Below are 23,427 nucleotides of genomic sequence, written 5' to 3'. Positions count from 1 at the left end.
TTACAACAACTGACAATAGCGATTGTTTTGTGTCTTTCTCGTCCTGATGCGATTTTACAGTACCCCCCCAATGCTCAGTTTCTCCCCGAGAGCCTCCATTCACTCAGAGGCAGTGAAGGGGAAGTGATGCTATTGTTCTCTCCAAAGGGTGGATGCTCTTTGCTCCACACGATGAGTGGAGATCAGTTTGTTGCTGCAGCTTAAAACGGACAATTACGCCGAAGCTTTGGTTGAGTCTTATCTTCACGTTACCTTCTGTTTTATTTACTTTATGATTATATAGGGGCTGCGACGCTGTCCGTGGTGCTGAATTAGATTTTCTGATTGAAAAGCAAACTGATCTTAATGTTTACAGATATCACTCGTGTGTTATGTTTTCTTTTTAGTTTTGAAATTGGAATGGGTCCAACTCTATTAACATTAAGGTCTGTTTCATGTGGTTTGTCAGTCTTTGCCATAATTATCTTCTTTATTTGCATCTCTGCAGCCGAGGTGGTCCAACGCCCTTTAAAGGAATAGTTAAAGACCTTCTGTAAAAACACTTATTTTGAGAGAGAGAGAGAGAGAGAGAGAGAGACTGGTACTGTACGTCTTTCCTAATAACCAACAGTAGCTCTGAGGGGCGGTGTCCGGCAGACGGATAGAGGAGAGGTGGTGCGCACTCAGGCTCCACTTTTACGCATCAGTTGTTCGTGTACGCGTCAATGCAGAAGTTACCTCGAATCTGGATTTTATATATAAAACACAACCAGTGTCTTTCAAGTTAATTCAGGTTTAAGCACCATCCAAAGAGAAGCATTCACCAGCCGAGTGAGTGGAACAAGTGGACCCAGAAATAAGTTTCCGTCATGGGAGCGCGTGGATGGAGCTCAGCGCGTCTCGGGTTTGTTATTTGTGGATATTTAGCGTTTTTCCTCGGGGAGATTGTTCCGCAGGCTGAGGCGGGCTGCAGGGAGAGGGAGAGCCCGAACTGCTGCACCGGCCGGAACAATGAATGTTTCGAATACACCCGGAGGAAAACTGTGTGCTACTGTGATACCTACTGTCAGAAAACCAGAGACTGCTGCGAGGACTACAGGAGCGTGTGCCAAATATCTGGTGAGTTGCCGAAATTATCCTGCTCACGAAGATTAAACACCTATAGCATGCAGCTTTTGTACCTGTGTCCTGTCCAGTGAGCCAGTTGTTCATTGTTGTCCAGTTTGAGCCAGAGATGGCTGGCATCGAGGTGACATGGAGACAGTGAGACATACTGCACATAGCTGTCTCCAGTGCGCCCATTAAGGCTGTTTGTTTGTTTTAAAGCGACCAGACAGAGGTGGCCATTGGTACTGGGATGGCATTTTTTAACAGCAGGTTGTGTGTGTGTTTAAGTTTGTTGGGTTGACCCTTGGCATTGAAAGAGACGAACTGCACAGGTTGGTAAAGAGATGGTTGGAGAGAGGAGCGCGTGATCATACTAAGGTCATAAATCAGCATCAGCAGGGCAGTAGAGCTGTCGATTAATCGAGTAATTGAAGGGAAAACAATGGATTTTTGATCATGATTAGTTTCACATACTTACTAATTCCACATTCTTAAGGATTTGTTGTTTTTCTTTGTCTTTAATAACAAATGAAGAGTCTTTGTGTTATTGACATTTGGTTGGACAAGAAAAGCGATCTAAAGATGTCACTTCTGAGCTCTTGGAAATGTGATGACCTTATTTCTTACACTTTGTTGAAAAAGATTAAATGTTAAATATTAGGCAGATTAATCAGAACTGAATATAATCCTTAGTTGCAGCCCTAAATGGCAGTTTTCTCATCAACACAAAGAGATATAATTCTCTTTGAATCCAAAGTTAATTGTTCAGAGAAAAATGTGAGTGTGGGTCACCTCTCCTCTCATCCTCCTGGCTGCTGCTGCTGCTATATAAGGACAAATGAGGGACTGGACACCATGGGAACAGACTGCCAAAGATGGTCAGGAGTACAGTAGAGCTGTGTGTGAGGTGTGACAGACAGGAAACACTCGGAGCTCTTACAGTATGTTGAAACATCTCAAGTTCACAGAGAGTAATTATCTGTGTGTAGATACACTCAGACTGTGACCCTTCGTCTTAAGAGCTCACTAACAAGCACCTGCAGGGTCGCTGCTGCAGGTCAAAGAGCACTTCAAATGCTGCACTGATCCCTCTATTTAGGCTCATTCAGTGCATACATGGTGAACTTGAGTTGTTCCTGTGCCGTGATGTGAGCTGGCTGCCTCATCCAGACTGAAGTCATTCACTTTAAAGAGTTTACAAAAGTACTTTAATAGACGCAATAACACAGTTTATTAGACCTCACTGTTTACTTCAAAGACAGCTGAATAACTTGTGAATCACCGTTTAACTGCAGCATGCTGTACTACTAAAACAGCAACTAGTGTTGTGTACATTTTAACCAATTTACCTCAAAGCTGGTTTACTTTACATTACAAGCTTGGAGCATAAATATTAAGTTCATGGATGTCTGAATGCATTTTTGCCACCTAAGGATCAAAAAAACTCAGCAGAACTTCAGTAAACACAATCAGTTTTGTGTTCTGATTATAAAACATGTTGATGCAAATTTGTGATTTGGGTCCATATAAATGAACTTAACTTGTGTGCTTTTATTTTGGTGACAGTGGCTGCGTGGTGGTGCAGTTGCCTCACAGCAAAATCCCGGTCCGGACATAGGGGGTCTTTCTGTGTGGAGTTTGCATGTTCTCCCCGTGCATGTGTGGACACTCCTGCTTCCGCTCACAGTCCAAAGACATGCTCGTTAGGTTCATTGGTGACTCTAGATTGCCTGTGGTTGTGAGAATGAGTTGAGGACGTCTCAGCCCTGTGATTGATCGCTATCAGTCCAGGGTGTCCCCCGCCTCTCGCCCAATGACAGCTGGGATCGGCTCAAGCCCCCCGTGAATAGATAATCGATGGATGGATCGTTATGTTGCAACAGATCGCAGACAAATAATATAATTTCAACTGCATCATGTTTAATGGAAATGTTTGGCTATAAGATTCCATAAATGTGACGTCTTCTGCTAAAATGAATCAAAACATTCACTCAACACCAGTGTAGCTCTTTAAGTGTTGTGAAATCTGTTACAGAAATTCTAAACTAGTGTAATGATCCAACAGGTTGACATCAAATAGGGGAAAAATTGAAAAAAAAGTTTTGTATGTACTTTTAAAATCAACATCCAAGCTGTCTTCATTAGAGTAACAGATTGTATGAGGACAGTGAACAGCAGTGGTGTGTCTACTAGCATCTCAATCTAACTACACACAGGGACAAATTCAGCACTCAACTCTCAATTTAAGTTTTTTTATCCACCATCAGTCAACGAGGCAGGTACTGTAGAGACAGCATTTATCCTCGAGCAGCCTGCAGAGAGGAGTCCCGGCATCACTAGATCCATCTCGTGCATCTGCCAGGCTGACAGTTAACAGAATAACTACCTCAGGTCTGTGTGGAGTCATCACGGCTCTGTTCAGCAGCAGCTGCTCCCTCAGAGGTCGGCTCACGGCTGCATGTGCATCACTTCACTCACGTGTCGGGGGATTTCTTTTCGACCTCATGTGTTGCTCTGACAGCTCGATCCTTGTGCTGCAGAAGGAAGCAGATTTCTTTCTCTGAAGGGGTTTTGTGATGGTGTTACTGGTCGGACGATGTTTCACTACAGAGAATATCTGTAAATCACAACATTTCTGCTGAATTTTCATGTGACAAGATTTAAAGAGTTACAAAGTGCTCCATGGTTTTACAAGTCCAAACACACACTCTTCATCTTGTCCCTGACCTTTACAAACTGTATGGTTGAGTGAACACTGAGTGATGCTGTGAAACGCACCTTAACTTCCTCCCTCTGCAACCTGAGCATCTCTACACTATAAACAGCACATGTAGCTGGGGCTTAGCTCCATCAAAGCGCCCTGATGTTGTCTCACCCACATCGCGCTCAGACTTTATCTGATCCTGATCCTGCCGCTCTGTAACGCATCACAGCATCTGTCTGTGTACCGTCTGTCACAGTCTGTAATTTAGTCGTGTCAGCTGCAGCCGAGCAAAGAGCCTGCAGTGGGTGACATCAGAGGAGAGACAGAGAAGGTGTCAGACTGTTTGCACTTAGACACAAACACTTACAGGTCTGTAGAGGTTGATAAGATGAGAGGTGTAGTTCTAATGAGGGATTTGGCAGGAGTTTGCGTTGCTTGTTAACAGTGTGGAGGAGGTTTCTGTGCACTCAATATTCATGTTTCTCTGTTAAAAGCTTTTAGGCATTAACGTCAGTATTAAATCTGTGGTACAGTACAGTTAAAGAAAGTTTCAAAAACATCTTACAGTGATTTAAAGTGGATTCCTGGGCCCGTTTTGATTCACTCATCATGTACCAGTACTTCTGTTAGATTTCATTAGGTTTTCAAACTGGAAATATATGGTGGCATTTCTGGAAACAAAACCATTTGAGCAGAACTAACGAGCAGAATAAGTTCCCTCATATATTTTAGGCTTGAAATTAGCTATGTAGTTGCAGAGTCATGCTTAGTTTTAGATCCACATGTAAGCTTAAGAAGGTCTTTAGGTTGAGTGATGTAATGTACAGCAAGATGAAATAACTTGATTAATCTGGCTTCAAGCTGCTGGTCTTAACTCTCATTTCTGTTGTAGCTACAAAATGATTTTATACGAAGGAATAATAAGCATCCATCTTTGGTGCTGGTCCCTGGGAAAGAGACCTTGGCTGCGTTCCAACACCGATACTTTCAAACCTTTAAATATTTAGTGTGTCCCGATACATGCGTTTCAAAAACAGTATGCAAAAAATACAAGGATGTAAATGACCTGCAAGGCACTTAAATAGCACTTTTCTAGTCTTTTGATCGCTCAAAGTGCTTATACACTATAGTTCACATTCACCCATTCACACACTGCTGGCAATGGCTTCTATGCAAAGTACCAATCTCCAATCAGGAACTAAGTACATTCATGCACCTTCCTTCAGGAGCAATTTGGGGTTCAGTGTCTTGCCCTAGCAGTCAGGGATTGAACCACCAACCTTTCGATTGGGAGACGACCACTGAGCCACAGCCGCCCCTGCTCTACGGAGGCATTTTGCAGTATGGAGGCCAACATGCTTTTTGGCTATTCTGACCCACAAGCCTCTGAGCATTGGAAGATACATCACATTGACTGAGCCACGGTGCACTCAGCTCAGTAAATAGTGTTTTGTATCTCTAAGGAAACAATATTCCAATTTTGTGTAATGGACTGTAACAGATATATGAGCAAAAAGATCAAAGATCAAAGTTCAGGGTGCAATGTTATGACAAACTATTATGTCCCAGTTGTATGCAGAATGCATGCAAAGTATAACTAAAAGGGGAGCTAGAGCTAAAGATAATATAAGAGAATGTAATTGGGAATGCAGGGCTTATTTAGAAGCATACAGGGAGAAATGCATCATGGGAGAGGCAGAGAGGATGCAGCAGATGATTCAGTGCATCAGAGCTCAATGCAGCCTTGATGTTGTCTCTTCAATAAAGCATAGGAGTTATCTTTGACCTTTTCTTCACCTTGCTACCGGGAAGTGTAGTTATACTGGATACTGTTAGAGACCCATGAGGGGAGCTGTCTTCTGTTGTAGGAGTACCTGTGGTACATCTCATCATTTTCACGTCAGGTCAGTAAGTCTCTAACTGCGCATTCCTCCTCATAGACTCTAGAGATTAAACTAACCAACGGGAGGACAGAAGGAGCAGCTCCTCTCCTCTCACACTGAGGCAGCTGGTAGTTCTCACTTTAACAGGAAGACATACTGTAACCTCTGATACACCAGAGGTTAGCTCTTCATTTATCTCTTCCTCCTGCAGCTATTTCTGCTTCTCCTCATTTGGTTTAGGGCGTGTTGTGCCGTCGTACCATCATGTTTGCGTCTTTCCACCTACGATCACTCCCTTTTTCTCTTCCTTCTTCCTGCGCGTTCTTTCTTCAGCCCCTGTGAGTAATGAATGTTTTTACCATGCCGAGGCTGAAAAGGTCCAGCTGCTGTCATCTCTCCCTCCAGGTTCTTCTGGTACACACGTACTGCACGCACTGTGCTAGATAATCCTGGCTGCAAATTTGATGACCATCATCTGGCCTCTTCATGACCAGATAACAAGAGTATTCTTGAAAGTTGCTCTGTCCACCACTTTGATCCAGACTGAAATCTCTCATCAACCATACGATGGACTGTCACTGAATGAGGTTTGACATCCTCAGAGGATGAGTCCTACTCTCTTTGCTACCAGTTAGTTATGTTGAGTGGTTTGCAGTGGTATTCCTCAACAAACTACAGGATGGATTAGCATGAATTTTGGTAAACACGTTCACGTCCAAAGCTGCCCGGTGGTTCAGTTGTTAGCGCTGTCGCCTCACAGTCAGAAGGTGTGAATGTGAGCGTGAAAGGTTGCCTGTCTCTATGTGTCAGCCCTGTGATTGACTTGCAACCTGTCCAGGGTGCAAGCTGCCTTACGCCCCTGCGACCCTGGATAGATGGACTTCCATGTCCCTGTTAGCATGAATTGTGACAACGGTGGTGGCGCGTTTTCTTTTTCCTCAGTGCACCATCAGGTCATCCTCAGCTGTTTTTCCTGTTGTACTCAGCAAATGTTTATGTGCTTCACATTTAACAACAAATCTGAACTTGGCAGATGCCTGAGTAGCATCAGAATGTCAGCAGTGTTTAACAGAGCATTTTAGCATTCTAGCATTAGCATTTAGCTTGAAACACTGCTGTGCATATGTACAGCCTCTTGAAGCAGCTATAATGGCTGTATTCTCCTGGTGTTAAAATGAGCAAAACAAATATATGTGCATCCAGGACAGGTCATCTAAAGAAATATTTTGAGTTGGGGAGTTAGGGTTATATATTTCTTTTGTGTCACTTCTAAAGTTTATCATGCTATAATAAAGTGTTGGTAGGCCATGCAATGCAAACACTTCCTGAACAGAAAATGTGTCTCAGCTGTGTTTGACATGAACCCTTTTAATGAGTTGGTTTGTTTGGCCCCTCTTTTCAAGGTGTCTACAGGAAACATTTACAGCTAACCTGTTATTAGCGCTCAGTCTTGTGTCCTTCACCTCTATTAGCAGGCTTACAGTTCTTCCCTGTGTGGCTGAACATTATAAGGCTTGTTTGATGGGACCAGGGCCTTGCTCTCTACATGGGAGGGAGGTTTTGGGGTGCAATGGTCCTCCAGAGCAGCTGGACATCTGGGTCCCATTAGAGAGGAGGTGGGGGTGGATATAGGGGGTGGGAGGGTAAAAAAGAGGACCAAAAAAAGGGGACAGATGGGGGAGAAAGAACAAGAGAGAGTGCAGGACAAAGTGATAAAGGGAGAAGAAGATAAAGCAAATTGGGCGGGCAGGTCTGATAACTCTTTTGTCCTGAAAGCCTAAAATGGAAGCAGAATTCAGGGAGAGTGAAAGAAAAAGAAAAAGAATGCCGTTCTGAAAAGCTAGATTGTACTCTACTATCTCACTGTGGCAAGTGTGACTGGAGATCGGCAGACAAGTCGGGAGATAAAAGTGCTGAGGTTGGATACACATTCAGGGTTTGGCTCAGTTAGTGATGTTTGTCTGAAGCTCTGCCAACTGTTAGGAAAAAAATCCTCCAAATCAAACAGAATCTTTCCAAACAGACTCTGATCACATCATCTTTATTAACTATAGCTGCATTTCTGTAATGCTTGTAGCTCCCTCATGGGATAGACGCAAGGCACGAGGTCATGGTTAAAAAACAGGGTTTAATCCCAGCTTCAGGCCAACACATGAGAACTAGTTTGAGGGAGTGAAACTAAATAAAGAATACAATAAATATCATATCATTATAATCTCCTTTAGCTATATAATATAGCATCTTAAGCCAGCAATAGTACAAAATAATGCCAACATCACAATCCGAGCGGGAGTACCCTTTAAATAAATTGCTAACTTAATAAGCAACGACTTTATTACACATACAAATTGTATAATTTATGCACTTGAAATATAGCATAAAATAGACATCAATAACGCGACATTCACATGACACTTTGCATATGAATACGATCGTAATTTACATGCCAATTAACACGTGCCTATGCTAGTTAGCATACGTCGTCACCATAGTGATATACTTGCAATAAAACACACCTCGTAGGCTGCTTATCACTTGAGAGGGGCTAATTGTTGTACGCTCTTCCTTGTCTTTGACTTCTCTCTTGTTGTTAATAGTATGTTTACAATTTAACTCTCTTAATTAGCTTGAGAGCTCATCTTCTCTGGCGCTTCGTTTATGGTGCGTTGGTTAATTATGACGTGCGAAACACAATCGGCGCTAATTAGTTCCGCCTCAATGATAACAGGTAGGATCCAAAGAAAGGAAAGGTGGCAACAAAAAATAGACCGACAGTGAGCTTTAATGTCCCTAATACTAATTAATTGATCGTTTTTGTAAAACTTTAGTTTGATCAGACTTAATTGCAACCACAGATAACCAACTATCCCAATATCAGATTCAAATCTTCCTAAATCCTTAGCATTGCACAGAAATATTTAACTTCCAATTTAGCTCTGCCCACTCCAAACTGGTACACAGAGTAAAAAAAGAGAAAGAAATCTTTCTTGTGCTTGTGAAATAACAAAAATTGGTTATTGTAATCTAAAGTCAAAAGCTAACTTAAAAAATATGGTTTCAGGGCCTTTATTTGAGCATATTCTGTAGCTGGTATCACTTTTTCAGTGTTTCAAAGGTCACTGTAACATGAGCGTTATGCTCCAAAAGATTAGAGAGAACAGATCTAAAGTCAGTCGCAGATAAAACACTGTCTCGGTTTAATTATAGAAGGTATCTCTTTAAACGTTTAACCACTTGAAAACACTTTGTAAAAATATCAGCTGATGGTAAAGACAAGAGCTAAACATGCTGACAACGAGTGCCATTTGTTTCCTGTATTGGGGCCGAAGGTCAGAGGTGGTGCAGGAGGTCGACTTTCCAACTGGGGACTTTCTCGTCAACAATGGGGACAGGGGACAGCGGCGGCTGTTAGCTCTGCAGGTCAGGCTGTGTCAGACTGTCTGCAGGGTTATCATGTGGGTGGTAGGACTGTCGCACTGGTGGTACCAGAAACAGAGCAGGGGGACCACCACAGACTGGTAATTGCCTTCTGACCCCTGGTGGCTTGGGGGCAACAGGCTGAGACTTCTAGACAGGGCCTCAGTCCTAGATGATCGGAGGGGTAATCGCCCTGCTTCCCCCTCATGTGCGGGAACTCGCTGACCCTATCGCTTTCACTGCAGTAAAGACCTAAACTGCTCTGATTTTAACACTATGAGAAAGAAAAACAGCAACTTTCGAGCTGTCCCTGTGACTGTCAGAGGAAGGAAAGGGGAGGAGTGAGGATAAGAAGAGGTGGAGGAGGATGGAGAAGGAAGCTGATATGTGTCTGATTGGATTACGCCCCTCTTTATTCTTTCCACAAACTTCATGTCACTCTACAAGTGTACACGGGGTAATGTGTGTGTCTGTGTGTTTTAGGGTGATGACTGAAGGTGGAACAGGCCCAAGTGGGTGGGTTTAATCTGACAGAAATTGTTGTTGATGTGTGTGTGTGTGTGGTGATCTGGGAAAGGCGAGTGTCAGGTGGGCAGCACTAATGTGCAGGAATGCAGAGATTCCACAGTGGCTTTGTGGATCGGCTGTGTCACTGAGACAGCCGCCCCCCCTCCGAAACCCCGACAGGACCATGGGAATGAACCGAACAGGCGGCACCTTGAAAGCTCTCTCTCTCTGTTTCTCCTGTTCACACACACACTTATTCAGTTGCAGTATTGTACAGCAGAGCGAGTGTGCATTATAAAGACAGAGTTAGGTAGATTAGATGGTGAGGGCGGATTAGATTCAGTTATGGTATATTTATCCTCTCGCTCCCTGTAATTTCACCAAGAACATGTAAAAGCACCACGCTGTGTGCACCTGCTCTCATTGTATTCAACTTTCATTGTGCACATCAATACAAGCAGAAGCTCCACTCTGAAATTAGGCTTTTTGAATTAGTATTCTGATGTAAAAGTTTATGTTTGCATTTATTCATTTCTGTGTGAAAGTTGAGAAGAGTTGGCACTTCCTCCCCAAAGAAAGCTGTTAAATCTCTGCTGCTATTAAATGTCCATGTTGGTTCAGGCTTGATTACTGCTGGAGACTCCTGTCTTTGATCAGAGCAGACATCTGACTAATACAACTTCCTCTTAGCCTGATGTAATTGGCTAAATCAGCCTACTGAACGGGAAGCTTGATTGCTGCTGCTGCTTTGTTTATGTGGTGTGCTGCATTTCTGTGTGTGTGTGTGCGTGCGTGTCGGGTAGAGGGAGGCCAGAGGAGCAGGATGCAAAATTAGCCCCTTATTTAAATGGCCCCACACACATGACCTGAGTCGCAGACTTCCTGAGTCTGGGGATCTGACATAAGTAGATGGTAATGACCCAGTCACTTGTTTGATGCCCACCTACCTACACCACCTACAGTAAATTCACCGTGCAATATTATGCAACTCGGAATCTGGGTGTGTGTTTCAGCTCGAACTTTTCAGCCATGCAGTTATGCATGCAGCATAGATTAGGGGGAAGTTCTGGAGGTAAAGATCAGTTAATTATTCAGAATACGACACAGTGCAGCAAAGCTGGAGAGAGCTTCAACCAAAGACTGTAAATAAGAAATGGACGTAGCCTCTTGGTTTCTACTTAAATCCCAAAGGTCCTCAAACCTGCATCCTTTCTAATGGCTAATATCAGATTGTATGAAACCACATTAGAAAATTACCTAACTTCTCCATTGATTTATAATCTCAGTAAACATTTTTCTAAAGGGTTTGAGGTCTCAATCAATCGCTGGTTTCAAGTCTTCTTCAATGAAGCATGATCTTCGTTTTGTAAGTTATAGTTACATATAGAGTCAAACTGACGATAAAGCAGCGCTGGCTTTAGGGTGTGGCTACCTGTTGTTGACAAGTCACTACCATGGCAAACGAACAGTTGCGATTGCAATCCCAATCAGTCACTTCTAGCTTCAAAACAAACAAGATGGCGACCTGGTGGCTACATCCAGTTCTTATTTACAGTCTATGGATTAAACTGAAACTATTTTTATCTTTCGCGATCTGAAACCTTTCAGCTGACCTCTCTGTCTTCCTGTTTCCCCAGCAGCCATTGACTGCGTGGTGGGCTCATGGGGTCCCTGGTCGCCGTGCACATCACCGTGTGGAGTTGGCAGCACAGAAAGAAGTCGCCAGGTGTCAGTTCCTCCGAGAAACGGCGGTACGCCCTGCCCCGACCTCAAACAGCGTCGAGGATGCTTCGGAAACAACGCCATATGCAGCACTGCGAAAGGTGAGAACATGACCTTTCACTGGCCCCATGCATGTGTGGAAGCAAGTACTCTCCTTCTGAACATTGTTACATATTAAGTTGGTGTTTCACTATTCTCTGGAGCAACTTTTGTTCACACTTTTAATGTAAGCAAAACATTTGCACACATCTGGTTTGAAGCCTTATCTCCAGCTGCACTGTTTCAGTCATGCTCTTTACTGTTGAAACACTTTCTGAGAAATGAAACAGCAGAACACAGATGGACACATTTCCAACAATGTTGCATATATGTCCCCATCCAACATTTTTCTTTTGACATGATCATTGCCTTTTTAATTTTCACCATTTCCTCCCCACATCTGACCTGCAGAGGTGGCAAAGATCCTGCCTGATTCTTTCAAGAGGAACTTCAAGGACCCTTGGCGGCGACCACACATGCTGATGAAGGAGGAGAAGGCCAGGTAAGGCCTCTATTATCAGACTGCAGACAAACATGTAGGACTGCTCACTGCTGACCCAACCGGCCCTTTGTTTGTGTCTGTCTCGCTGGCTTTCATGTGCAATCGATGCAGAGACGGGTAATTACAGTGGAAGTGTGTGGAGTATGAAGTGTTCATAAGTCCTGTGCAGAGACGGTCTTTTTAAAGCAAGTGGAGGATTTAATTTAGAAAATGCTATGTATGCATTTAGCGTGAAATTTAGTGTTTGATTTTATATCTTGAATCACAAATCTGACTCATTATAACTACCCCTAATGCTATGCTATTGCAGCAATCATTGTCTTTTGTTCCAGCTCCAAAGCTGCTTTTCAACTCCTCTGATAAAGCTGAATTTTCCTCCAGGCTCATATCAGTTTTTCTTTAGTTTTGACTTAGTTCCAAAGGTCATTTTAGGATCAACTTTGTGCTCCAAAAGATTACACAGTACAGACCGAGGCCAAGGTTGCCAAAGCACGCAGAGCCTTGAAGTTGCTTTGACTGTGTAACATGATAGCTGTCATTGAATATCTGCATCATGTGCTGACCTTTACCGATAAGCCAACAGTAATCCATGTAGAAGGTACACCCTATACCGGCTTAGATATCATCTCTGATCTCAGCTGATTGCAGATGTTCTCCGAGCTGGAAAATGAGAAACGAGGGAATAAAATCACTGCTGGCTTCATGACAGCCCACAGCTCTTCACACTGATTAAAATAGACATCGGATACCTTTGTTTTGACTGAAATACACAGCATGAGAGGATTGGAAGAACATTACTCATAAATGTGAGCAGAGAAGACAGAGTTCAGACATCTGGTGCCTCGAAAAGGTCCCTGGTGTTGTCATGGATGTTGACCAAGGGAACAAGGGGTTAAAATAAGATGAAATTACGATCAGTTGTTGTTTTTGGATGTCTAGTTATATCTGTGACATTATCTGACTGAGATATATTTCGCAATGATGTGGAGATGGGGGCTATCATGAAGTTCTTACTTCACTTGAAGAGGCTGTGGTTGTATTTCAGGAATTCAGACTTAATTGTCATTTGTGTTGTTGTGTTTTTAACAGCTGACAGAACCCATCAAGCAAAAGTAACGTTCTTTGCTATTTCTACCTTGTTATTAACTGCTTAAGAAATATATATTATATATATCAATGTTAATCCGGGACAAAGTCAGAGAAAAATAACTGCAGCTTGATGTTTTCTTAGACAAACCACCCCACTGAGGATGGTGTTTTGTCGCAGCTGAATGCATCAGAGACAAAATAAATAGTCCAGAAGTTCAAAGTGCCCGCCAGGGAACACAGTGAGCAAAAAAACAAGGCTTTATTATTGTATCCAGTGTACAGACTGAGCTGTGTTGATACTAGGATACCGCAGGTGACCGTGACACTGCTGGATCACCTTCAAATGGAACAAATCTGAAAAGTTTGATTTGTCTTTTGTCTGGTTTTAGTCTAAATCAAGCAAAGTTTTCTGGGTTAGAGGACTACTTTGCTTTTATAAATGAAGCCACATTGGATGCTTTTTACTCTTGAGAAACTTCAAGTGAAGGAAAGGGGAGTTGTATCTTTTTAACAGTGTTTAAACCATAGACTGTATATATACAGTCTTTGGTCTCTTTTTCATCAGTGGTTTTGAGCCCAGAAATGTGTGATTTGACTTTCTGACCCAACCTGTATTTATGCCAGCTTTAACCATCAACTGTAAGTGAAGTCATGCAAATTGTTTTTGACACTCCTCTCTTTTCTCTGTGCTTGCAGTTATTGTGTGTACCTGCGGATGAAACAGGCCAGTGCAGCGTGTAAGCTCAAACTGTGGAGTGCTCAGCTGGTGAGAGAGAGGCTGGTCTGTGCAGAGTGTCAGAGTGATGCCATGTCAAAGTCAGACCGCTGTGGAGGCGACGGCCTAGAGAGCACTAGGTAAAGTGAAACACTAAACTAACACTAAAGATAGTTTCATCCATTACTCTTCGGACAGTTTTGAAGTTTAGGGCGTGGGACTTTGGTAGCATTTATTGTAGCTTAGCCATCTGTTGACTAGCTAAGAAGCAAGGAATTTTCAGATAATTAACACATTTTCTGTCAGCAAATACAAAGTGTAAAGCCCATAAGCAAAATACTCAAAACTGATAGCTAACATATTTTAGGTCTTTAGACACTATCAAATGTACAGCGTGTTAAGTGTTGAGCTAGCTTAGCTTAATTAATAGATGTCTATAGGAATATGTGGTAGGTGCTACTGTAAAAAATGGAAACTCCTTCCCCAACATCAACACCATCAACAAAACCATCATCACGAACACGGCATCATCATCAACAGCAACACTATTATGACTGACATCAACAACCACATCCACACCAACATCAACACCTTCATAACCAACACCATCGTTATCATTAACACCAACACTACTATTAACAACATCACCACCAGCAGAAACATGAATACCAAGACCAACATCATCACCAACACCACCCATCATCACCATTACTAATACTAACACCAACACCATCATTACCAACATCTTCACCATGACTAACACCACCATCATCATCACAACACCAATACCAACACCAATGTCATCCCCAACACCATCATCCCCAACACCCCCATTAACACCAACATCATCACCAACATCATCACCAACACTATCATGACCAACACCAACTTCATCATCAACACTATCATCACCAACACCAACTACACCATCACCAATAACAACATAATCACCATGACTAACACCATCACAAACACTATCATCACCAACACCAACACCAACACCAACACCCTAATTACAAGACCAACATCAATATCATCACCAACACCAACTTGTGTTATTACCTACATCCACACCAACATCAACACCAATGGAAACATAAACCACATTATCAACACCAAACCCACACCAACACCATCCCCATTACATCACCATCACCATCACCATCACCATCACCATCACCATCACCAACACCATCACAAACATCAACACCAACACCAGCATCAACATCAACACCCTTGTATTTACTTCATATATTTTTAGTTATTTTATTATCTATTTTATGCCCTCACATATCTGAAACATTCCCTTTCCTTCTAGAACGTTCTGGTCAGCAGCGTCAGTCCCGGGCTGTCATGGTTCCTGGGTGCGAGAGTCTTCATCTGAGGGCTGCCGGTGCCCTCCTTACTCTGTGCTATTTGTGTGAGATGACATGCAAACCCCAGACCTCCGTATGCAGGGACCAGATGTCCCTCAGCACCTCCTGCTCACTGTGGAGAGCCCTGCCAGCCAAGCCAGACAACTCTGATCCAGAGTGATGGATGGGTTACTCAAGGAGATCAGCAGCATCCTGCCACTTTTTCCTTTCACCTCATACTCTGTACTGTATTCACTATAATGAAGCACACTAAAAGTCTTGCATTCTACAGCCACATTATGTACTTACTCTTCTCCAAAGCACAGCAGCATCTATATATGCCTTTTTACCTCTGAATCTTTGCTATCTACCTCCATCAATGCAAGTGCATTTGTTCATGCATAATGTATAAATATATAAATATATTATTTTGCTTTATACATTTTCTACTTTTGATTGATTTATGTGTTATGTATATGTGTCAAATATAGCTACACTTATTTGTATACAACAGTTTAAACACCAAACAGCAGTTGCTGCACCCAGTTTATGCCCCAGTCGCCTGCAGGTTGGAGATGCTGAAAACTGGTTCATCCAAAATGTGTCCAATGCTAAAATCCTTGAGTCAATATATATATGTGTTTTACAATTTTGTCCTTTTTATTGTTTCTTTTCAACAAAAAATGTATATCAGCAAGTCAAGTTGGATATCAGGTATTGATTCTCAGGTGCTGAGATATGTCTTTGTCTCCCATCAAGCTTATTCTTTCTTAAAGTCAGTCACTGATGTTTTTGATCATTTAAAGTGACTCACAGCTGAAACCAGTCCCATCTATTCAGACCTAATGTTGTTGGAGAGGAAAAAGAGCCATTTAAGAGAATTTCATTGTGGTTCTCTCTGTCTTCTGCGTCCAAGACAGAGTTGCGCAATAACTATGTTTTCTTTCTCTCCCTGCCCTTCTCAGAAATCCTATTACTTTCACAAGGGAGTTTACTATCCAAAATAACTATCACACACAGCCATGTTCCTCCCATTTTATTAACAAAATCTCCTCCCCAAAGCTTCTCGATCACTCCTTTTCCTTTCTGCCTATCTTGCTTTTAAGTGTTTTCTTTAAAAGACACTGCAGTTTAACCACAGCGTTACCTTCTTGACTTGTAAACAGGAGTCAGTCGGCTGGCTCAGCACGCCTTCCTGCATCTCTGCTTCTGCCAGTGAGAGAGGAGGACAGGTGTAGTCTCAGTAAACGGCTTTTCTCTCAGGAAAGCTGTGACTTTCTCTTTCTCTCCCATGTCTGTGTCTGTGTTTGTGTGTTTATTTATTATAAAACCAGTGATGATTTTATTAGTGCAGCACAGCATACTCTGTACACTGTCCAATAGTGAAAATAAACTACTATACTGTCATTTCTTCCCTTCTTGTAATATTTTATAATGTGGTATTTTATTGCGTTGTTGCATTCACATTACACTTAGAACATTTTTGTAACACAGACCATTATTAGCATGTTTGACCTCTCCCCTTTACAATTACTACTATGAGCATAGCTCAGCCTGCTAAGTATATCCCTCAGTTTGACCAGTGTTTACATGCAGAACCTCCCAGTTAAAAGAGGAGTGCTGCTGAACATACGTAACTCAATGCAAACATGTACCCATCAACATATTTTTGTTGCATTCTTGGCATTTTTGTCCTGTGGTGTAAACGGGATGACGACAAGCAAAATGACTAATATGTATGATCATGTTTTGCGTAACATTCTCCTCAAATTCGGGGTTTGTTTTTGTGATGTAACTGACGGAGTTGATGTGTGGACAGGCTGAACACGAGGCCTCAGACACTGGACAACTAACAGCATCTGAACAAACATCTGCCGCTTACATGTTTTGTTTTCACAGCGGCTCTGGAGAGAGTATATCAGGATAGCCAAAATGAATCAATCCTTTTTCATGTGATATATGGAGGAGTTGATTGACCATGAAGGAAAGGATGTTTAAAGCTTGGCTCTGACCTGTTTATAAAGCCATCGCTTCTTGCCCTTACTGACACTTTCTATAAATCTTTCAGACACATGTCACACAGATAATACCAGCCAGAACTTTCTAAGGTTTTTCAAATAATCTCAACACTAATGCATCGTTTTCATTGGTTCTAAATAACTATTTACAGTGCAATATAACCCTTCATTTCTAGCAGGAAGTTAATGAAACTTACCAGGTGAGGTAAAGCACCAACTAGGATGGATTTGAAAATTTAAACGTGTGGCACATATTTTGGTGAAAAACAAAAAGTCACATATGACTGACTTTAATGTGGGTCGACCCACACTGGATCTGGATCTGGATTTCATTTTCTACTGTGCACCCGAAACAATATTTTATAACATAGTTTGGAGTTGTTTACATATTTTTGGTGGTATTTTTTAAGAAAATATGAGCAACTAGTTGTCTTATAAATAAGGAGGGCTTAAAATGGAGAAATAACTATGACCTTTAAAGAAAGGGACCCAAGATCCAACAAATCAATTCTTCCGACGTGTTTCCTTTGAGAAAGATCCTCCTGACTTCTTTCATGTGTTTTATCTGTGAGGCTCTTGAACTTTACCTCCTCCATTAATCTCTCCGGCCACCCTTTCTCTGCACTCCTCCCTCCCTCCTCTCCCTACCAAACTCCCCTCCGTCAGCACAACTCTTTATTTTCTCTTACTACAACAGTGGCAATAGAGTGCTGTCAGCCTGACAGTCCATCCCCTCTGAAGCAGGCTTTACCCCCCTGGCCGCCCTGCCTCTGCTGCTAACCCGTTTTCCAAAGGGCAGGAAGGCCCGTCTCTGGCCCAGTGCCTGATGGGCTCCGACAGCAGTGTGTTCTGGGATTACGCCCGCTGAAAAGGGGGGCATTCCAGCACCAGCAGCCTTTGTGACAGCACGGCCACTGTTTGCTTTTGACAAGACAGCTGTTCAAAGCCCTCCCGGCCCCCACGGATGGCGTGAAGGGAAAGACACCAGGGGTGACTTCCGTTAATTGGTGCTGTCGGTGGATGTGTGGTGCCACCTCCACCTGAGGTGGCTTCAGCAGTATCTGTCGCCACAGTTTGTGCATGTCATATAATCACATGTTGTTCAATTAATACATCTGCAAAAGCAAGTCAAACTTTTTTTAAACAACCTTAACTTTGGACTTGCCCATCCTGCAGCTGCAGAATATTCCCTACAATAAATCCAAAAAAGGAAACTGCTCAAGCAAGATGGAATCGGTTTGTCTGTGTGGCTTTCTTGCTTTGTCTCCTGAAACAGCCTTGACTTCTTACTTCCTTTGCTGAGGTGTGATGCTGCAACCACCCAGTACTCTACTTTTCCATTGTCCTTGTTAACTTGTTTGTGTGGATGGAAAGATGAGTCTCATTTTCTGTGTTACAGGGCAGGGTTGAAGCTGCGAATTATCTGCTGTTTACACATCTTCAACATCTGTGCGCATGTACCCAAAACTCAAACACAACCCAATGAATCTCAAGCCTTGCTATAGATAAACATACACAAAACACAATATATAAATATCTACAAATAAATGCTTGAGAACTTTCAAAATAAACTCTGGTTCAGACATGCCGGGGCCTCCCTCAGCTTAGGGGCCCTGGTTAGTTGGTACCCCTATATCCCCCCCTCTGTGTCGCCCCAGTGTTGTGTGATGTATGTAGGTGTTTTTTGGAAGTGTGTACTGTAATTAGCAAGTCATCCTAATGAGGGCCTCTGCAGGAGCAGCTGGTCCAGCACTGAGGAATGATAATGAATAGACACCTCCACATGAGGACCTGACCTGCACAAGCAACACAGCTGGAACACAACACAGACAGTATAGTAAACAGACACACATCGTATGATAATCAAATCGAAAGAAAGAAATACGAGAAAATACGAGATGTAAAGTAAATGCAGTGAAATTTGACCCAATTTGTGAGGCTTAGTAAAATGTACTGAATACTCTTGGTATGTTTACAACTTAAATGAACTTTGTTCTGAACTTCATCAAGTTATAAACTAAAGTTAAACTCTAATAAATCTATTATTACAAAGACACTTTCATCTAAAAATATCAAACTGCTGCTACATAGCAATGCATAAAAAAATAGACCGACTATGTTTACACACAATATACAATGAATAATTAACAGCCGTATCATTCTGCAGGAGCTCATGTAAATTACACTGTGGATGTGGCGTCACCTTGTGGTGCTTTTGACTTCCTGCTCTGCTTTAACAGAAACACATTCATAAACACCTGAAACCCTCTTATAAATGTTTTTATTGGGTATGTAGTTTTGTTTAGAATATATGATATATGTAATTGCAAAAATGAAACAGTATGACCTCGTTATATTTTGTATTTTTGACTGTTTTGTTGGAATAGCCCATTTTAATTCATAAAAATGTGGTTATTTTACTCATAAATGTCTCTCAGGGAAAATATATTGAAAATAATAATGGGGATATTCTTAAGGTTCCAGTCTCTATATTCACAGCTAGCTTGTTCACATTTTTTTTTTTTGCTGGACAAGTTCACTTGATCACATTCTGCAGCATCCTATACAATATTCATCAATATAAACAATTTCTATAAAGCTAGGGAAAGCACTGAAGGACATAACCATACTTCAAACTAACAATTCAAAGTATCAAACAAAGTGAAACATCTCTTCACAGATGTAGTAGTGGAAACAGAATCATGGCACATGACTAACAGCTATTCTAGTGTACATACAAATATATGTAAGGCAAAAGTGAGCTGAGCTGGACATCCAAACTGCGTTTGTACATACGTGAAGGCAGGTCCGGTAGTTACACTTAGCACTGAGATATAAATCAGAAAGTCAAACATTGTTGTTTTAGACGTATGTTGTGTTTCGGGATGTCTACTGATTTGATTATTAACTGATCTAATTAGTTATTAATACTTCATTTAACAATCCATTCATCCTTTAAGCCTGAATGATCAACAAACTAGATACCAATTTAAATCTTTGGTCATCTACTACATTCAGACAGAAGTGCAGTGGAGCATGATGGGAAACCTAACAGATCTTCACTACAGAGATAGCCCCTACATCACTACACACATGGTAGAGAGTCTTCCCTTCTGAACACAAGTAACATATCAGTGACGTGGCAGGAGGAATTTCTACACAAACTTAAGATCTATGGGCAAATGTGAAAGAGAAAAGAAGTGAAAGTCACCTGTCAGTCATTCTGGGAGAAAATAATGTAGATCAAAGTGTTTCATGAAAGGCCAGGATGGAGAGGAAGACCTGTTGTTGTCTTATGTCTCTGTAAAGTGATTCCAAGTGTTTTATTTGAGGTTTTTAATTTGTTGGTTTGTGTTGTGAATCTTGAGATCCATCTTGTCCACTTTATTCATCAGGGAATCAATGGAGTCGTCCTGCTCTTCAATCTCAGACTGGAGACCAAGTCCAAGGCTCTTCAGTCTGCTCAAGCCACTGCACATCTCATCTAGGGAATTCGCAAGGGACAAAGTTAAAAAGTGGAGTAGCAGATCTTGTTTTTCTTCAGTAGGTTTTCAGATTTGTTTTACATTATCAGTACATTATCACATGTAAGATGTTATACCCAACTCGGAGAATAAACAATCCATTGCAACTGTGTATTAATCTGAGGTAAGCTGTTTTTGTTATTCATAATTACAAAATTGTGATTACATCACTTAGAAATTATTTTAAAAACAAAACAAAAAACTTTGTTTGTCTTTCTTGCCTTTCTTGTGACTACATTGTATAAAACTGCAAGAAATATTCAAGTATAAACAATAACTGTATATATAGATGGACGGACGATGTTTCTCCATCTGCTCTCATTGTACGGAATTGATAGCAAAATTGTCTCTGTGATAGGCGCTGCCATCTTGCAATGGTGAGGTCATTTGGAGCTGCCATACCATAGCTACTTCCGCTAACCAAAACACACGCACACACACACACACACACACTGAAAAAAACAGCAAGGCGGCATATTTAACAGCAGAACAGCTTCTTCGAGTTGGTCTGAGGCCCGATTTGTCAACAGAGCTGTCAATCATCCTTTTTACAGCATCAAATAACTAATTAAAAATAAACTTGTCAGAAAAACGAACCCTCGTACATAAATCAGCATTATAATAACTAACTAACTAACTAACTATTATGACAGAAACCATGTCTGACAAAAATGTATTTGGCATGTTTTGATTTTATAGTTTGCCTCATGTCCCATCTGATAACATGGAGGAGGCGGGCTTTATGACCTATACTGCAGCCAGTCAGCAGGGGGCGCCAGAAATGTTTTGGCTTCACTTTTATGGAGCAGTTATGTCGTCCATCTTTTTATACAGTCTATGGTATAAATACAAGAGGATTGAAAAAGCTACGTTTTTTTTATTTTTATTTTTTTACCTAAATTGTTGTCGAGGGTCTGGTGTGCCTCCCTTAGGTGTTTGTTCTGAGGATATCCATTCTGCCCGTCATCTATTGATGCTGAAGCTCCAAATCCTGGAACACAGAAATAAGAGATGATGGCAGCTTGTTTTTGGTGTGGTTAAGCCGTGCTTAGGTTCTCAAGCAAAATCTTACCTCCTGTATTCAAATGCCTGAGGTTTGGATGGCTGGCTTGGTATTTATCCTCATGTCCTCTGCTGCCGGACAAGGCACCCTGTAGTCTGAGAAAGTCAGATAAGCATTGTTCAACCACTGAGTGAAGGAGATGTCAGGACAAGAAGCTGGAAATAGCAAAAGCACATACTCTACAGTAGTATTACTCAAACTGTAATGCAACTGTAATGAATCTTACCTGTCACTTCCCTGGTAGGCCTTTGGCTCCTCAGGCGGTGGTTTTGTCTCTGGCTTGCCCTTAAAGTAATTGACAAGGCCGCCCCACACACTCTTGATACCGTTAATGTGCTTTTGACTGGTCTTCAGGTCCTGATCCATGTTGTCCAACATCTTGTCTGTCCTCTTCAGGACCTCACCCTGTCGCATCAGCTCCTACAGAGAAACAGACAGAGGGACATGGAGTAAGAGAAATCGAGAGGAGAGTGAGAAAAACTACAAGACTTTATTTTGTTCATTGTCACTCTCTCAGAGAGGTTCTTTGTGTGCCAGGGTAAAGCTGATTATGTTGACATACCTCTCCAGTTTCCACCCCCATCTTCTCTGATTCATAGATGAGGCCAATGGAACGGTAACTGCTGTCCACAGCAGACTGAGCTGTACGTCTCACTTCCTGCTGCAGATAGCGCTGCCTCCTCTCTGCTTCACTCAACCCGCTGTCACTTGGCTCTTCATTGAACCCCCTACTTCTGGGCTTAAAATCTTCCTCATCATCATCATCTGCGAACGGGTTGTGGGATTTAGGGTAGGCCATCTGTGGGGCAGACACAGATTTTTGACAAATGATCTTTACTCCTGAGTTCAGGATGAACCTTTACACAGAATTTTGTGTCTATAAAATACTGGTGAATGGTGATTATTACTATTTTGTGGTAGTGGGAACAAATATAAACTATAACTTGGCAAACAAAACATTAAAAACAGGTTCCAGTGTCATTAATCAAGATTTTTTGTTAATCAAATATTTGGAATGACAATAACGTTAAATCTTCTTTTAATCTAATCCGGCCCTGCATGTGTCAAGAGTTGCTTCTTTCCCATTTCATATCACTGGAAAAGAAAACGTGCGTTGATTACATTTATCAACTTTTCACATATCCCAGTCTGGTTAGCTAGCTTTTTAATCTATTAATATAGAACACATATGACAATTCAGAAAATTGTTTCTCTACAATAATCATGACGTGATAATCAGCCGACATGTTGATTTGACAGATGGTATCCAAACTTTCAGAGAAATTAAAGCTAACGTTAACTTAACATGTTTAGGTTCAGCTAGCTTCAATTCTCACGCAATAAAACGGGTTTATAGTGGTGAAGTAAAATCTCACAAATGTTTCATACTAACAACCTGCTAAAACAACATCCGTTAAAACAACCATTAACAGAAAGTAATTACAATCACATAATTGCTACATTTTTTTCAAGTGTAGCTAAGGATTGTTGGCTAGCTAACTGCTAGCCAATGTTACCTAACGAAGAATGACATTTACTACAAACAAATAACCACACCCATGAGCCAAAAAAGGGCGGCGCTGTGCCAAAATAGACACGCTTTTTTAGTAAAATAGTTTATATCTAAAATGAAAGTGTAAACAAACAAGCCACGCTCAGATTTAAGAGACAAACCTTTGACCGTCGGCGCTGCAGACGTTGTTGTTACTTTATCAGCTGACAGTTAGCATCAGAGTACTTCCGGTCACGTTTGGTGACGTTGCCTTGTTCTGCCCCAACAGTTAATCGTGCGCATCAAAAACG

The 23,427-nt window shown here is 41.7% G+C and overlaps 2 protein-coding genes across 2 annotated transcripts; one reads left to right on the top strand and one right to left on the bottom strand.

Annotated features, from left to right (window-relative positions):
* Positions 1-718: 718 nt before the first annotated feature.
* On the top strand, positions 719-16,395 carry LOC138610764 (somatomedin-B and thrombospondin type-1 domain-containing protein). Its single transcript, XM_069683577.1, has 5 exons — positions 719-1,098; positions 11,235-11,420; positions 11,770-11,860; positions 13,646-13,804; positions 14,983-16,395. Exons 1-5 carry the CDS (start codon positions 849-851, stop codon positions 15,086-15,088), a joined length of 792 nt encoding a protein of 263 aa, XP_069539678.1. The 5' UTR covers positions 719-848; the 3' UTR covers positions 15,089-16,395.
* A 2,912-nt stretch (positions 16,396-19,307) lies between these two features.
* snap29 (synaptosome associated protein 29) lies at positions 19,308-23,352 on the bottom strand. Its single transcript, XM_069683227.1, has 6 exons — positions 23,299-23,352; positions 22,187-22,423; positions 21,851-22,044; positions 21,634-21,719; positions 21,457-21,552; positions 19,308-20,521 (listed from the first exon to the last, which is right to left on the bottom strand). The coding sequence occupies exons 2-6, from the start codon at positions 22,421-22,423 to the stop codon at positions 20,361-20,363; spliced, it is 774 nt and encodes a 257-aa protein (XP_069539328.1). The 5' UTR covers positions 23,299-23,352; the 3' UTR covers positions 19,308-20,360.
* Positions 23,353-23,427: the final 75 nt, after the last annotated feature.

Source organism: Semicossyphus pulcher, unplaced genomic scaffold, assembly GCF_022749685.1.
Source record: "Semicossyphus pulcher isolate SPU_LCO1_2020_fin unplaced genomic scaffold, fSemPul1.0.p SCAF_6, whole genome shotgun sequence".
Classification (NCBI taxonomy): domain Eukaryota; kingdom Metazoa; phylum Chordata; class Actinopteri; order Labriformes; family Labridae; genus Semicossyphus; species Semicossyphus pulcher.
This window is presented reverse-complemented; position numbering and strand designations above follow the sequence as displayed.

Excerpts from the sequence above, each read along its gene's own strand:
- LOC138610764 (XM_069683577.1), top strand. The coding sequence starts at position 849 with ATGGGAGCGCGTGGATGGAGCTCAGCGCGTCTCGGGTTTGTTATTTGT. Across the intron at positions 11,421-11,769 it reads CATATGCAGCACTGCGAAAG|AGGTGGCAAAGATCCTGCCT; the intron begins GTGAGAACATGA and ends TCTGACCTGCAG. Across the intron at positions 11,861-13,645 it reads ATGAAGGAGGAGAAGGCCAG|TTATTGTGTGTACCTGCGGA; the intron begins GTAAGGCCTCTA and ends CTGTGCTTGCAG.
- snap29 (XM_069683227.1), bottom strand. The coding sequence starts at position 22,423 with ATGGCCTACCCTAAATCCCACAACCCGTTCGCAGATGATGATGATGAG. Across the intron at positions 22,045-22,186 it reads TGGGGGTGGAAACTGGAGAG|GAGCTGATGCGACAGGGTGA; the intron begins GTATGTCAACAT and ends GTTTCTCTGTAG. Across the intron at positions 21,720-21,850 it reads GCCTACCAGGGAAGTGACAG|ACTACAGGGTGCCTTGTCCG; the intron begins GTAAGATTCATT and ends TGACTTTCTCAG.